Raw genomic sequence first — 17154 nt, forward strand, 5'->3', positions numbered from 1 at the left:
TTAAATTACACACTGGGACCTTGCCAGTGAAAACATTTATGCAAAAAGAAGGCTTATTTGTTCCTTGGGGTGATGATTGTCTTCTCTGCAAAAAGCCGGAAACAATCGAACATGTTTTGCTGGACTGCTGGGATGCCGTCTTTTTCTGAGATGTTCTCCAAAGGACTTCGAGAAAGGATCTTCCTCTTGATGTCTACGGCATCCGGTTTCTACCGGCATCAAATGAAGAAGAATACCTTTTGACCTGTTTATGTTACTGGGCCTGCACAGTACATGGCAATGTAGAATGGCGCTGCGCCATGCTGATGTTAATGCACGTCCAGTTTGGCAATACTACTTTCAATATGTCTGTTCATTCGTGAAATCACGGAAGGTTCAACAAGAGGTACCCGAATGGCTTCAACAAGTAGAAAGCCTTCTGCAGATGGAGAAATTTTAGAAAGCCTATTAACTTTGACGCTTTTTAACTGTTTTCTTGTGTTTGTATTTGCCCTTTGATGTACTTTTGTCTGTGAATGTTGTATGTACTCAGGTGATTAATAAAAAAACCGGGGTCGCTCAGTGACAGAGTGCTGAGCTGGCGCCTAACGGACACGGGCTGGAGCCCCACTGCGCCATAGGTGCTAGGAGGAGGAGATGCAATAAACTTTATTATAAGAAACCAGTAAGTGTAGGCAGCCGGGCCTAGGCCTCCCATGAGGGAACGTCATGGGCTTGGCTCGACGCCGTCTCACGGGCGTGCTGGGTCGCCCAGGTTTATTCAAGAGCGGAGCTTCGCAGAGCGTCATGGAGCTTCGACGAAAGGGTCGTGGTGTTTGTGTGTCTGTACTGTGCTTGGCACTACCACAGCAAATGGAGAAGCGTAGCCGGATGAGTGCCACAGCACTGGCAGTGGGAGGCTGTGTACACATCCGGGAACGTGTTTGTTTGAAGTACACGCAAATTGGTGGCCTGTGCCCGGCTGAGCTGGGGGTGAGTTGGGGGAAAGCCTCGGCGTCAGCAATAAAAGTTTTTAACGAGGTCGTTGTAGGTAGTCAGGTTGCCCCTGGTGTCCATCTCCTCTCCAGTAGCTCCAGTGCGGTTGACAAGGCCTCGCGCAAGGCAGTGGGTGACCTCGTTGAGGTTGAGAAGGCATGGTTGTACTGGGGCGGCGTGGGCGGGGATTCATGTTAGGGTGATCATGCTGTCTTGGAGTGTGGTGAATGGCAGAGGTCGCGAGTCGCTTGAGATGAAATGCGGCCTTTGTTGTAGTTAGTGACGGCTGAGCGAGAGTCGCATACGATGCTGTCACAGATGGGATCTGGAGTGGCCAGGGCGATGGCCACCTCTTCAGCCGTCTCAGCAGAGGGAGTAGTGACGCTGGTTGCATGGTGTAGGACTCCATTGCACGTGGTGACAACTACAAAACGTGCGCCTTGAGGATACGCAGCTGCGTCAACAAATGTGGCGCCAGGTGCGTGAGCAGGGGCTTTTGTTGTGGCTCCAGCGTGAGGTTGGCGCTGGGCTCAGTTGTACTCGGGATGCATCTCTATAGGGATGAGATTCGCGTGGATTCAGCTATGGGTGTTATTCAGAATGGATTTTTTGGGGCCCTGTTGCTGATGATACGTGAAGCCAAGCGTGGAGAGAATAGAATGTCCCGTTTCAGTGAGTGTGAGCCGTTCAAGCTGACTGCATTGTTGGGCTTCGACGAGTTCTGCAAGGGTGTTGTGAACTCCCAGTTGATTGATGAGTTCAGCACTGGTGAAGTGTGGATGGCCAAGTGCTCGCTTATAGACTCCTCGTATGAGGGTATCGAGTTTGTACTGTTCAGCACGGTACCAGTTCAGATAAGCAGCAACGCAGGTGATATGACACAGGACAAAAGACTGCACGAGGTGGAGAGGGCTCTGTTCTTTGAGACCACTTTTTCGGTTGGCTGTAAGTTTCAGAAGACGTAAAGTGTTGCGAGATTCAGCGGAAATCTTTCTGAAAGCCAAGTCGTTAGAGCCATTGGCTGATATAGTGAGACTAAGGACCCGGATACTAGGGAAGTGCGGGATAGGGCAGCCATCTTCAAGGTGAAGGGTGAGGGTGTCACAGGGTCATTGTTCATGTAGGTATTTGAGGGGGGGGGGCGTCCCTGCTGAATAGGCTTGTAAAGAAGAAGCTCTGTTTTAGCCGGTGGAGAGCGCAGTCCGGTTCCTTAGAGATGGGCCTCAACCGTGTCAATTGCTGTCTCTAGGGCGGTCTCCACTTGGCTATCACTACCTTGTCACGCCCAGATGGTGATGTAGTCGGCGTCGATAGTGTAGTAGTTGTCGACCTGTTGTAATTTCTGTGCAAAGCCAAGCATGACTAAGTTAAAGAGCATGGGAGAGATGACTGACTTTTGCGGGGTGCCTACACTGCTAAAATGAATCAGAGCTGATCGTAAATATCTGACCGAAATGATGGCCGTGCGGTTAGAGAGGAAGTCACGGATGTAATTGTAGGCTTGCTCGCCTAAGTGGACACAAACTTGTTCATGAACAGCAACACGGGAAATTTCGTCAAAAGCTTGACTAAGGTCAAGTCCGAGAATGACTTTGGTGTTACGGGAACGGTCCTTTAGAATTTGGTGCTTAAGTTGCAGCATAGCATCTTGTGCTGACAGGTAAGGTCGAAATCCAATAATGGGGTTGGGATAGATAGAGTTGTCTTCAAGGTAAGTGTTGACTCGTGCCAAGAAGGCATATTCCATAAACGTGCCCACGCATGAAGTGAGGGAAATGGGTCTTAGGTTGTTGAGGCTAGATGGTTTGCCGGGCTTTGGAATAATAAGACCTTCGCAGTTTTTTTTGTAGGCGGAAGGGAGCCATTGCGCCAGCAATCGTTGATGTTGCCAGTCAGATGGTACACGGATTTGTGATCTAGATTGTGAAGGGTTTTGTTCGTGACCCTGTCTGGGCCTGGAGCAGAGCGACCGTTTAGCTTACAGGGGGCAGCATTTCGGACTTGCTAAAGTCTGCGTCTAGTGTGGTGTTGTGGTTACCGACGTAATTGCTGTGTGGACTGACTTCTCCCCTGGAGATGTACTTGGTGCAGAGATTAGTCAAGCACATTTTCCTGGCCTTGCTTAAGGGTGTCCGTGTAAAGGAGTTTCTGCAGCCGATTCTGTTGGGAAGTGCAAGTGTTGGTAGTGTCGAGTAGGTGCTTCAAGAGTTTCCACGAGGATCGAGGGTGAAGTTGCCCGTCAATCTTGTTACACAGTTCAGTCTATTGTTGCCGGCTGAGCGTTTGACAGTGCTCTTCTATGGCTGTGTTGAGTTTAGAGATCTTGCATCTGAGGCGACGGTTTAGGCGCTGCCCATTCCACCGAGCTATGATACAGGCATTAGCCTCCAAAAGCGGGGCTAGGCGGCTATCCATGCATTCGACCGGGGCGTTTGTGGTTATCGCCTGAGTGGCCGTCTGGAGGTCAGTGCGTAGCTTTTGCGTCTAGGTGTCAATATTGGCGATGCGCTCCGCTGAGGCGGCACCGCTGCGTATCTTACGAAATGAATCCCAATCGGCAATAGTGAACTCTTTTTTCGGGGCAGGGGCAGCAATGAGATGGGGTAAAGAGATAGCAATGAAGTAATGGTCACACCCTAGGTTCTGTTGGGTGTTAGTTCTGAATGCATTGCTGATATGTTAGGTGAATGTAAGGTGTGGTGTAGATACCCGGGTAGTGGAGGTACCAAGGCGTGTGAGAAAAGATAAATTTGGGATAAGCGTGAGGCCTGAGTCATGGAAATCTCGCCAGAGGTTGAGAGCTGCAGCTTCTGTGCTAACGTAGCCCCAACCAGTATGGGCAAGGTTAAAGTCGCCGCCGATAAGGAGAGTGTGCTTTCCAGCAACATGTAGGGCCTTCTTAAAGAGAGTGAGGAATCAACACTTTGCTTTGTTCTTGGGGCTATTGTAAACATTTAAAATAAAGATGCATTCTTTCCGTTTACGGTTGGGAATTCATTCGGGGAAAAAGTGTTCGATATGAGATCTATGGAGATCATGTTTAATAACGTGGATGCGAGGCCGTACTAGGGTGGAAACCTGGTGACGTGGGTGAGCTGTGTGGAATGTTTGATAACCGGGGAGTGTGGTAGGGGCTTTCATTTCTTGGAGTAGAATAACACAAGGGCTGCGGGTTTGTTGACGTAGGTATTGATTAAGAACCGATCATTTCTGGTGAAATTCTCGGCAGTTCCACTGCCAAACGAGGGTACCTTGGTTAGTGTGGGCCATAGTAGGAAACGGGGGATGTCGCCATTGGCGTACCAGAAGGGTCGCAGATGGGCGCAGCTTGGCTAGAAGGCATAAAAAATATGATTTTTCAAGTTTGTCACTCATTGAACAATGCCTGTGAGAGCGTGCTGGATGGGGTCGAGCGCCTGTTGGAAAGTACTCATAGTCGCCCCGCCACGGTGGTCAAGTGGCTAAGGTACTCGGGTGCTAACCCGCAGGTCGCGGGATCAAATCCCGGCTGCGGCGGCTGCATTTCCGATGGAGGCGGAAGTGTCGCAGGCCCATGTGCTCAGATTTGGGCACACGCTAAAGAACCCCAGGTGGTCTAAATATCCGGAGCCCTCCACTACGGCGTGTATCATAATCATATGGTGGTTCTGGGACGTTAAACCCCACATATCAATCGAACGTACTCATAGTTATTTGGAGCGAGATGAGCATTTGCTTAACCTCAGAATAGACTTCGCCCGTGGCTCCATATTGAAGAACTCTCCTTATGCGAGAAGGAATCAAAGAGGCTTCCTGACTGTGGGTAAGGGAAAGTGGGGGGGGGGGTTGGCGTCTGAATTTGTTTTAAGGCTTTAACCTCCTGTATGAGTTTAGTTAAGAGATAGTGTAGATTGGCGTACTCGCGCTTAAGTTGAGCTATTTCTGGGTTGTCTGGCGGAGGAGTAGGGGCGGTAGCTTGTGCGTTGTTTGTGTTAAGATCCCTTCGCGAGGTGCCCTTGAGTGTCTCTGCGAAGCTCACCTTGGTATGGTTGGTAGATTGGCTGCCCTATCCTGATTTTCTGCGTTGTTGCCTGGACCAAGATGAAGTTCTGGAGCGGGATGGTCTTTCTTTGTCCTGGTTGCAGGAACAATTTCTGGCTTTGGTGTCGAGAGTGGAGAGACCGGCGTCTTGTTCGATAGCTTGGCTGTTTGCCCGTCGTTCCCCAATGTGCTTGCGAATAACGTACGGGGTTTTATAACGAGCAGGACAGCTTTTTTGGCAGTAACATGAGGGCCACTGCAGAGAGAGCCTTCAGGGTCACAGTTGTGATCGAAGGGGGGGGGGGGGTTGCGGGCCTCGCAGCATTGGCAAATCTTGTTATTTGCGCAGGGACAAACGTCCATGCGGTACCCAGACGGCCACACTAGTGGCAACTGTCAATTTGCTTCCGATATAGTGAACATGGGAGTAACGTAAGCCCGTAGCGGACCTGATAAGGCACGTCATGGTCGTCAAAGGCGATAACTACCGTTGTAGTTGAGGCGATGCGCTTAGCTGCCAGGGCCATCAGATTTCGAGCAGTGACGATATTGTTTTAGATCTGCTGTGGGGGGGGGGGGGGAGGTCTCCGTGAGTGGGATCCTACGGCTGACCCCCTTGGCAGTGAGTTAAGCTGTGGTTTCGTAGGCATTCACGTCGAGAGTGACGCCGTTCACTTCGATGGAAGAAATACGGGCGAACCAGTCTGCATGGGCCGGGTCAGGTGTGCTGAAGACAACAATGTTTTGTGTTATATTCAGGCAGACGGTATGTTTATGCTTTCTTTATCGGTGAATTTGGCTGCTTGGAGAATGGCTGCAATCACAACGGGACTGCCTACCTTGGCTATATGAAGGGCACCCTAGGGGCGAATAGCAATCTTGATGTCCTCCATTGGAAGCGGTTGCATGCGGCCCGCCTTAAATGCTTCAGCTTTCACACGCTGTCTCGCTTCATACCGGGGCTTGTTACTTGGGGCTTGAGATGATTCATCGGTCGGGGCCGAGTTGTCAGTGCCGCGTGGTGGGCGGCGCGATCTAGCAGTGAGCCAGCTAGACTAGGTGGTCACGTCTTCTAGTGAAATATCCTGGCCGGCGACCTGGATCACCATAACGAAAGCGAAGGTGCGAACTCACGCTGGTGAGAGATGCAGATGACATGCGCCAAGGTGCAGCTGGCGCAGTCGTAGGCGAGACGACCGGCGAGCACGCCTAGGCAGGGGCGGGGTGGGTGTGCAGTACGGGGTGGTTCTCTGGTATATCATTGGTGCTAGATTTTTTTTTCGGGTGATGTGGTTATGGACACCGGTGGCGGCGGACAACTGCACGTGACCCGAGTTGTGATCTCATAACAGCCTTCGCTTAAATTATGAGCGATAACGTGGCTGGCGAGCGATGTGGTCTTCGCTTGTTTCGTCTGCCTCTCAGCTTGGCTGGTGCTAAAAGAACACCATCATTACTATGTAAAGTGCACATTGCATTCGTAATAGAAGCCTTCAACTAATATTTCTCGTTTGATGCTGTTCAGAGCTTTTGAAAATGTGCCTTGCACTTCACCTATAATTTTATTTCCTTGGATTCCTTAACGCAGAAAAATAAACTATTTTGAATGTTGCGGAGCATGTTCGCGAAAAAATTGTTTGTTGGCTCAAGAAATTGAGTCGCACGTCGCGTTGTTAGGTTTTCTTTTTTTTCCGGTATATGTATCTGAATTCAGCGCATGAGTCAGTTCATGTGAAAAGTGTAGTAAAGCTTAGTATCGTTATCTGTGGCGTTTGCGAATTGCTTAAAGCTCTTGTAATAAGTGCAATTAGAGAGAAATGGTAAATGTATAAAATGCTTCTTAACTAAAGCTACGACGTAATCTTCTGAATAAACACTCTTGCTTCGTTAACAGCTTTTATGACACTGTGATGTAGTACCTTAAAAATGCGAGCCTAGCAGACGACAGCACCACATCATTTAGAAGATGAGAAGAATGAAGGGGCATTGCAGCGCGCCCATTAAAAAAAGAAGAGGAGACGCTCGCGGGGAACGAAGCCGTTCGGACGCCGGCAAGACGACGCAAGGGAGCCTAGGGTGAACCCGCAACTACGCGCGAGGTTCGAAAGGCCGGGTTCCTGTCCTCGAGCCATTGACGTCCTCGGGGCATGGCGTGTCAGCACGAGTTCTCGGTGAGTGGTCCTGTGGACATCTCCGGTACGGCGAGCGCCCTCGAAAGACCGGAGCTGCTGACCACGTCTACCGTGCCGATGTCGCTGACAGTGTGCGGCTACGCCTATACCTGGTGATGCCCTCGACAGTGGTATGCTGACCTGGCACCCAAGCGACGACTGCATCCGAGCACGCAACGGGTCCCACTTCAAGGCACCGGGCTACGGCACAGACTGTGAGACTGGTTACTCTTTTCTTTTGTGTGTGAACTACGCGTGTGTATAACTTATAGTACTGTATGTGCAATAGTTTTTGTTCTTCGTCCAATATAACTCCCGTTTGTTTTCCTCACTGTCTCCATCTTCCTCGCGTCACACGCCTTGCTATGTGACGAACCTAACCCACGACAGACACCTAAAGTGGCTTCGTTTCAGCCGCGGAATCTTCTTGTGACTGTTGTTCGTGATAGAGCGATGTAAAGGGCGTAGCAGCAATTTTTTGTGAAGGCGGGAAAGAAAATGTAGCAGGCATTTTTTTTCTCTCTTTTTTTCAGTTCATGCCGTCCGGCGTCCAGTGCTGCGACAGCTACTGCCGTGTTGCGTTGTGCATTGTATGAGTAGTTGAGTGTGTCTCGTGCAGTTTTACTGTTCTAAGGGCCTTTTTATAACGTCGTCTATTTTTTTCGTGTAATCTATAATCACGTCAAGGCAGCTTTAATTCCTCTTCTTTCAGTGCAATTAATCTAAATCTTCGTGCCCGCGTTCATGAAACATTAAGAAAATGGGCATGTGCTTACCGAAAATATCGCTTGAAATTAAAAGTTTTCCTCTTCCAACGATTCGCATATAATATTTAAAATATGTGCATAGACATACAATGGCATCGCGTGTTTGTCACTTTGGCGGTGCAGCTTACACGCAGCGAATTGACGCATGCAAACGAAACGTTAAAAAGTTTAAGTATGACCTCAGAGACGAGCACGCACATAGAAGTGATCTCTGAGTCTGTATAATTTTACTAATCGTTAGAAAATGACTTTCGAGACATCTTTTTCTGCAGTCTCCAATCTCTGAGGCTGCGAAGGTTCCCAACGCCCGTTTAGAGCGCTGCTAACTCAAGCCAGCCGCAGAGACTATGGGGCTGTCTTCTATTAACTCCTTATATATTACTCTATGCGCAGCTTTCGGAGCACTTGGCAGGTCGTACACATGAGCTTTTTATTCAGTGGCCATGGCAGCAGTGACGAAGGATTTTCCGGAAGGGTTAGGTTGTTTTTTTATAGAAAATGTGGCCAGTGTGCAATATCTTTCTGTGCGGTTTTTGATAGTGTACCTCGCTATTGTTAAAGAAAAAGGGCTTTATGTTGGTTTATGTGACATTGCATTTTTTTGTGCAGCTTTACAAGTCTTTGTACAATGGATGCCCAGGAGGCCCAGGAGACGACGTCCTAAAAAGAGGTAACAAAATGCAGCTGCAGCCGCCAGCAAAATTGTTTTGCTCCGAACTTCACGCGGACACGCTGCTAGTGAAAACTTTCGTAGAGAAAAAAAAATTGAATGCTTTCTGCCTCAGAGCTCGGAGTGTTTCATTAGTAAACATCTGGAAACAATACATTATGATTTTTTATATTGCTGGGAGGGGGTGTCTTTTTCGGATTTACCACAGAGATCTATCAAAAATGAATTCTTTTGGGATTCATGAGGCATCCGATTTTCGAATGTTTAGTAATAAAGATGACACATATTTCGGCGTCATTATGCTCCATGGCCTCCTTTTTTGTGGAGAGTGAGTATGGCAGGCTATAGTTTCAAAAAGATGTGTGGCCTGTCCAAGTTTTTTTCAGAGAAACAATTTATTGGTTTGAGTAGGTTTATGAAGCTGCTCAAGAACCATCCGATTGTGCCTTAAGGATTGAGTCGTTATTGACCTTGAGCGAATATAATATGACGACACCAGCATATCATGGTCAACTGACCAGTTAACATGTATACAAAGGAGTGTGCGTATTTGTAGTACTAATGTTGAGTTTATCATCTGTTTTGTACAAAAGTCAGCCGAAAAAGAAGAAAAAAAAAGTATGTTGTAGCTCAATTGATAGAGCATCAGATGTGTAATATGAAGGTTCTTGGTTCTGATCCCACCAACGGAAAAAGTGATTGTTTGTTCACTTTTGTTCTTTATATTTTGGTGGAGAATCATTTTCGTGTGGTTAAGGAGCTCCACATATTGTGTGCTATGCGTTCATTGGTGCTATTGTCTCTCGGTTCGATTACTTGTTATGATGACAGAATACTCACAGAGACAAAGAATCCAATCCAGGATCCCATGGCGCTCCCTAGCGCGTGTGTTGACTGTGAAAAAAAAAGAAACAGGTTCACCGAAAGGGGGAAGCAAATAATTCGATCGCAACAAACTGTTATGGAATACGTAGTGAGACTGGCACTGTGGCAGTAGAGCCAATCAGGCTGGGAAGGCGACGCACTTTTCCACTACGTTTCTGCCGTGAACGCTATTGTTTATATATTGCGTAGCACAAAGGAAAACACCGAAATAAATACTATAACTATGATGATCAACATCGTTCGCATTGTTATAAAGAAAGTTTATTTCATGTGCTATTTTCGTTCGTGGCAGTAACGGGTATTGCGGCCTTATGGTGTCCTTTCACATTTTCCCTGCGAAGTAAACAACGATGGCGTCACTCGGTTGCTGCAAGTTCACGTTGATGCTTGTTAGCGACCATTAGTGCGGGTTTGAAAGGTGATCTGTATTCGTCAAGTTGATAGAAACGAAGACAGCGGTGCAGCGTCAATTATCTCGTTCCCCGCACGTGCAATCACCGTGAAAAAAGATGAGCGTGAGTGATAATACAAGCTTAAGTGCATCTCTTAACACGATGGCCACCTTGAAAGTGACACCGTTGACCTAGCACCAAGGGACGGAAACTCCCTGTACCTCCCATGTAGTCGCTCTGGGCGGTGGCAGCGCCACTTTTACCACTGGCGAATGCAGGGCATCTTACTGAAAATAAATCGCAAACAGAAAATGTCTTTGATGACGTCACTGGTGATGTCCTGAAATAAAGAGAAACGATAAAAAATTTAGAAAAAGATGGTTGCCGCGGAAGCCATTCTTTCCCACTTCGCATGCAAACTGAATGCACTCTTGTGTTGTTTCAGGTTCGCTGGACGCCTGCGATGCGACCATTTTGTTATATATGCGAAGAATTTCTTAGCGAACTTCCGCGACATGAAGCCTGCCTGCCTGCCTGCCTGCCTGCCTGCCTATCTATCTATCTATCTATCTATCTATCTATCTATCTATCTATCTATCTATCTATCTATCTATCTATCTATCTATCTATCTATCTATCTATCTATCTATCTATCTATCTATCTATCTATCTATCTATCTATCTATCTATCTATCTATCTATCTATCTATCTATCTATCTATCTATCTATCTATCTATCTATCTATCTATCTATCTATCTATCTATCTATCTATCTATCTATCTATCTATCTATCTATCTATCTATCTATCTATCTATCTATCTATCTATCTATCTATCTATCTATCTATCTATCTATCTACCTATCCATCCAGTTGCCTACGACTTTTTGCTCTCCTGGCCGTTTCGATAATGGTATCGATACCAAACTTGGTATGCAATAACATATTTGTATGAAGAGAATATTTCACTATTGATAACATGAAAATCATCAATAGTATGTCATGAATGTCATAATTCACATTTCATGGTTTTGCTGCTCTTGCGGCGCTTTCATTCCCGTGACATCTGGCAAAACTCGTATGATATGACATGATTGCATGGCGAACACAAGCGACAGACTCTAACATAAAAATCATGACATGCGTGTCATGTAACAACATAACTAGATGCCACGCTCATGATGCGCTCGCGGCCGTTTCGCTAGCGTCACGTATTCATATGCCAAACTTAATACTACGATACTTGAATGGGTGACCAACGTATGCGATTTGTGCAAATATGATGATCATGAGATGCATGTCATGTAACAACTTGACTACATGCCACGCTCAAGATGCACTGGCGGCCGTTTCGATAGCTTCACTTATACCAAATCTGGTATTACTGGACGTGAGTGGATGACGAAGGTATGAGACTTGTGCAAACATGATAAACATTAGATGCATGTCATGTAACAACTTGACTTTATGCTACGCTCATCATGCGCTCGCGAATGTTTCGCTAGCATCACATGTACCAAATTTGGCATTGCATGACGCTAACGGATGACATAGGTTAATGACACATCCCAAGATGATAATCCCAACGTGCGTGTCATGTAACAACATGACTACATGCCGAACTCCTGGTGCACCCGCAGCCGTTTCACAAGCTTCACACATGGCAAATTTGTATTGCGCGACGTGCACGAATGACGAAGGTGCGTGACCAGGGTGCAAACCTGTTAAAGCGGGAGACACAGGGTGCAAATTCGGATGCGATTTGCCGTACGGCCGTTCGTGCCAACAGCCGCATCCGACAGTCGTCCGACAGCATGCGGCGATGATTCGCACGCCGCGCATGCATCCAACTTGCTGAATGTAGCCGCACGGCAGCCGCGCCGGTTTGGCGGCTGGATGGATGGATGGATGGATGGATGGGTGAATATGGCTGCACCCTTTAGATCGGGCGGTGGCTAGCGCCACTAAGCCGTAATACCTAATGAACCAAAACTAGGTTTATTTTTTATTCTTTAAAATGTGAGTTCGAGGATTCGTACTTTGCAGTGAAGAGTTTAATTTTCACTCCTGCCTTGACTTTAGCCACCAATCAGATAACCTCCTTCTAGTTAAGTCTACCCGCCTAAAGTCTATTTTGCCCTCCCGGTCCCTAAACCCCAGTGCTTTGAAAAACTCTGCGCCATTATCCTGAACTATAGGGTGAAGCCCTTTACAGAACATTATCGGGTGTTCGGCAGTTTCTTCTTCCTCTCCACACGCACTGCATGCTGTGTCTACCCCTTCGTATTTGGCCCGATATATCTTGGTTCGCAGTACTGCCGTCCTGGCCTCAAACAGTAGAGAACTACCCCGAGTATTATCATAGATCCTTTCCTTGGCAATTCCTGCTTAAAAGTTCGATAGATCTCTAGTGCACACTTCCTAATCATGCCCATTCTCCACATGTCAGTCTCCGTTGCCTTCACTTTCTTCTTAACCGATAGTCCTTTTTGGTTTTACCACGTGCTGTTTTCTAAGTATTTACCAGTCAACTTCCTAGTTCGCTTCCTCCATTTTGTATCGAGATTCTTCATGTACAAGTTGCTGAAAACCTTCCTAGCCAACGTCCCCCCCCCCCCATTTCTCTCAATCACTTCTCAAATTTTATCTTGCTGCTAGCTTTCTTGCCCTCAAATGATGTCCATCCCATATCACCTTGTACTCCCAGATTTCGTGTATTCCCGTGAGCTCCTGAAGCAAGCCTACCTATTCCACGTTGCTTAATTTCTAATCTTGCTTGAACTTCTGATCTCATGCACAAGACCGCATTGCCGAACGTCAGCCCAGGAACCATGACCCCCTTCCATACTCCTCTCACAACATCATACCTATTGTAATTCCACAGTGCCCTATTTTTCATCACTGCTCAATTCCTGTTACCTTTAGTCGTCACGTATATCTCTTGTTCACTCGGGTACTCGGTCCCATTGCTTATTCATACGCCCAGATATTTATATTTATCTGTTATCTCTAGCGTGACCTCCTGTATTCTAAGCTCACTACCTTTGTTGTCATTCAAAATCATGACTGCTGATTTTTCCTTACTGAATCTGAAATCTAACCTATCTCCCTCATTACCGCAGATGTCCACCAATCTCTGCAAATCTTCCTTGTTGTTGGCCATTAGCACTATATCATTTGTGTACATTAATGCTGGTAGTGCCTGTTCAATGAGTTTTCCTTGTTCGACTAAAGAGAGGTTGAAGCCCAGTTCATTTCCCTCTAATTTGGCATCTAATCTTTGTACGTACATCATGAATAATAAGGGTGACAGGGGAAACCCCTGCCTAAGCCCCCGTTTTACTTCTGCAGGCTTGGATACCTGTTTTTTTCACTTTATACCTACCTTGCTACCTTTATAGATACCCTTTAAAAGATTAGTGACTACATGTTCCACGCCTAGTGTGTCCAGTATTCCCCACAATTCCTCTTGAACCACGCTATCGTATCTCCCATGATATCCAAAAATGCTAGCCACAGGGGCCTGTGTTCCTTTACTGCTATTTCGATGCACTGCGTCAGTGAGAACAGATTGCCTTCCAACCTCCTGTGTTTCCGAAACCCATTCTGCAGTTCCCCCGGCACCCCCTCATCCTCTATCCATGGCTGCAGTCTTTGCTTTATAATCTGCATCGCCAGCCTGTAGACGACTGATGTCACTGTTATAAGATGGTAGTTGTTTATGTCAGCTTTGTCCCCCTTTCTTTTATAGATCATGCTCATCCTGCTAAGTTTCCATCCATCGGGAACTTCACCATCGATTATTATTTTGCTCACTGCCTCTCTCAAAGCCTGCTTAGACTTCGGACCTAATGTCTTTATCAGCATAATTGGAATGCCATCTGGGCCTGTTGATGTACTACTAGAAACCCTTTTGTCAGCCCTTTCCCACTCTCGTTGGGAAAATGGAGCCATTGCACCACTTGACTCGTCCTTGTCTATTGTGGCGCATAAAGTACTTCTTTTTTGAAATTTTTTTGTCGCCCCGCCGCGGTGGTCTAGTGGCTAAGGTTTCGGCTGCTAACCCGCAGGTCGCGGGTTCGAATCCCGGCTGCAACGGCTGCATTTCCGCTGGAAGCGGAAATGTTGTAGGCCCGTGTGCTCAGATTTGGGTGCACGTTAAAGAACCCCAGGTGGTCGAAATTTGCGGAGCCCTCCACTACGGCGTCTCTCATAATCACATGGTTGTTTTGGGACGTTAAACCCTACATATCAATCAATCAAATTTTTCTCTCACCCTTGTTCTTAAATATTCAATAGCTTCGTCCCTTCTAGCCTAGCACCTTGGGCTGTAGTTATAAAACTCTGCTCTAGGCTCGTCTCATTTCTTAGGGAGTTTAGATGATTCCAAAATTTCGCAGCTGCCTTTCTATATTTTTTATGTACTTCTGTCAGCCACTGAGATCCCTTTCTTCTAATCTTTTTCATTGATCAGAAGCGATGCACCTCATCTACAGCTTAGAAAGGTTTCCCATTTTCTTTCAACATCATCTGTCGGTTCACCCCGCTGCTTAGCATGTCTCTGTTCCCTAGAGGCTTCCTGACGTTTTGCCGCGGCTCTCTAAACTTCCTCAACTCACCAACTCTTGGGTTTGGGTCTCTTTTTCTGGGGTGACTTGTCACGCGTCTTAGCAAGTTCTAGCTCAAAGGGTCTAATTCGATTCGTGTATGTCCACACTGTCTTATTATCCACCGTGATTACTTTCTCAATTTGTTTAGTGGCTAATTCAATTTGCCTTTCTGGATAAAAAATTTCCTGTCATTGCTCATCTTGTCTCCTTCCCACTTTCACTGCTCTTCCAAAACTTAGCTTGATACGTCTGTCATCACTAGCCAGACTTCTGGAGCCACCTTCATTTATGTGCATTCCCCCGAGCTTATCATACATCCTATGTGACATCAGTGCATAATCTATCGTCGACTGTAGCCTTCCTACCTCCCATGTTATTTGCCCTTCACACTTCTCAGTACTGTTGCAAATGATTACATGAAGCCTTTCACACATATCCATGATCATTTTTCCTGTCGGGTCGGTATACCCATCTATATCTTCTATGCATGCATTCATGTCTCCTAGTATAATTATCTCGCACTCTTTTCCTAACACCTGAATGTCCTTTGATATACACTCTACCAATGCCTGGTTTCCCTCTTTGGCCTTTGCTCCCGTCCACAAGTACACGAAACCAAGGAGTGTCATTTGACCTGCCACTTTCCCTTTTAGCCATAAGTGTTCTTTGCACTCTGCTTGACCCTTTGCCAGTGTGTACTTTTATGAATGAATGCCCCAATACCACCCCCCTTTCTGCTGCCTTTTGTTCTATTACAATATTGTCACGCGTAGTCCGGATTGTTCGGAGGTTGTTCCATGTCCCTGAGATGTGTTTCTACAAAACCGTATATCATCGGCCTCTCTTCCCTTAGCTGTTCTTCTATCTTTTCCCATTTCAGCCTGTTCCTACCACCCTGCATGTTAATATACCCTATGTCTGAATTGGCTCGGCGCTCGTGGCTACGTCTGTTTATGCCCCGGACTCTGCCTATGTTAGATATTGGTGCCACTTTGGAATCGTATCTGTCCATACCACCTGTCGAAGAGTCTCCCTGGTTGTTTTCCTCGTTACTAGCTATCCTGCACCCTGAAGGGCTCGCCTGCCCCCCAAAAAAGCTACTGCGCGTCCTGCAAGTCGCCAACCCACCTCATGACCTAGCCGCCCATCGAAGTGAATTCTGTCTCGTTGAAAACCCCCCCACCTATGCACCTCTCTGTTTATTTCCACCCCCTCAAAGCCTTTCTCTCGACTCATCCGCCATATCTCTTGGTTTGCGTTGACCACCGCTCTTTGCAGGTTTCTATCACGCACCGGTACCTCCGGTATCGTGCATATAACTACCTGTACCTTAGGAGAAGTGGCGCGCATGTCATCGACGCCTTTCGCCAGTGTGGCTGCTAGTCCTTCTGCATCTTCATTGAGGACATCGTTTAAACCGCCTGAAATTATCACGAGGTTTCGTCTATCAGCTGTCGTTTTGAGCTTTGCGCTTGCTTGCCTCATGACTGCTTCCAGCTTGCGTCCTGGGAACGCCCCTACCGCAACCCTCTTGTCACCTCTTACCCTCTCTTTGATGGCTTCTGTGCATCGATTTAAATTCGAGTCCCCGGCGATTATTACATGCTGTGACTTTTCAGCTGGAGTGTCCTGCACCTGGGGGCTGCTTGCACCTGTGACGCCGGCTGCTTTGTCTCCTCCCAGCCCCACCACTACCTCGCTGAAGCTGCGCCTTGCGACAATTGAGCCGGCTAAACCTGTTTTTTCCAAACTTGCTTGCTCTTCCTTCTCCACCGTTCTGGTTGCCGGTTCCCTACTGTTCTCTCCGTAGGCCGCTTCTTTGTTCAGCTTGGCTAGTGCTTTCTCGGCGAACTTCAGTCTTTCTCCCATTGCCCTCGTTTTCTCTTGCTCTGTCGCCAACGCAATCTCGAGCTTGGTGATTCTCATCAGCAGGCCACTCTGGGCAAACTTGGTGCCTTTTTTTTCGCTCTTGTCTGTGGGTGGACCGTGGCCACTAGGTCCTGCTCAGCGATTCTCATCAGCAATTCACTCTGGGCAACCAACATTTTCTCAATTTTTTCCTCGACCTCACATTGCCTACACTTCGCGTCAGCCTCTTCTCCATGCGCTTCTACGCTTGGGTCTACTTTCAAATCCACTTCACATCCTGAAGACATTACAGTCTTTTCAACCTTGTCTTTCTGACACGAATTGTCTCTATACTCGATAATTACTAAACCCAAGCCCTGCACTACGAAAAAAAAGAAAGTCTAAGCTCTACTACAAAAATTTGCGTGTTCAATGTACGCGCACCTCACCCACGGGTTGACAAAAAAAAAACAAAAAAATTCAAACACACACAACCGCACTAACTAATAAATACCTTGTGACTGGCCCCCGAAAAAGTCGTACGATAAAATAAGTGCTACGAAGATTTCAACCGCTGCCTTTTAATTATAAAGAAAAGCTCAAAACATGCAAAAACACTTATCTGCGCAGTCGATCCGCAGCGCTAAAAAAACACGTCCATTCACCCTGACAGCCCGAACTGAGCTCCGGCGCTGCCATTTGGCCGCAGTTAATGGCAGCGCCGGAGCGTGACAAGGGGTGCGCCAGGTGGGCGCTGTCGCAAGTTTCTGCCTCGCCGCTCTGATCACCCTTGTATTTTTGGAAATCGCCGTTGC

The 17154-nt window shown here is 47.1% G+C and overlaps 1 protein-coding gene across 2 annotated transcripts in view; it reads right to left on the reverse strand.

Moving 5' to 3' along the window:
- Positions 1 to 17154, reverse strand: part of LOC119181018 (uncharacterized) — a 219213-nt gene that overhangs the window by 23172 nt on the left and 178887 nt on the right. For both annotated transcript variants that reach the window (XM_075890926.1, XM_075890928.1), the window contains exon 5: positions 9444 to 9497. In XM_075890926.1, coding sequence (XP_075747041.1) covers positions 9444 to 9497 — 54 coding nt within the window. The remainder of the gene's footprint in view (positions 1 to 9443; positions 9498 to 17154) is intronic.

This window comes from Rhipicephalus microplus, chromosome 3 (assembly GCF_043290135.1).
Source record: "Rhipicephalus microplus isolate Deutch F79 chromosome 3, USDA_Rmic, whole genome shotgun sequence".
NCBI classification, from domain to species: domain Eukaryota; kingdom Metazoa; phylum Arthropoda; class Arachnida; order Ixodida; family Ixodidae; genus Rhipicephalus; species Rhipicephalus microplus.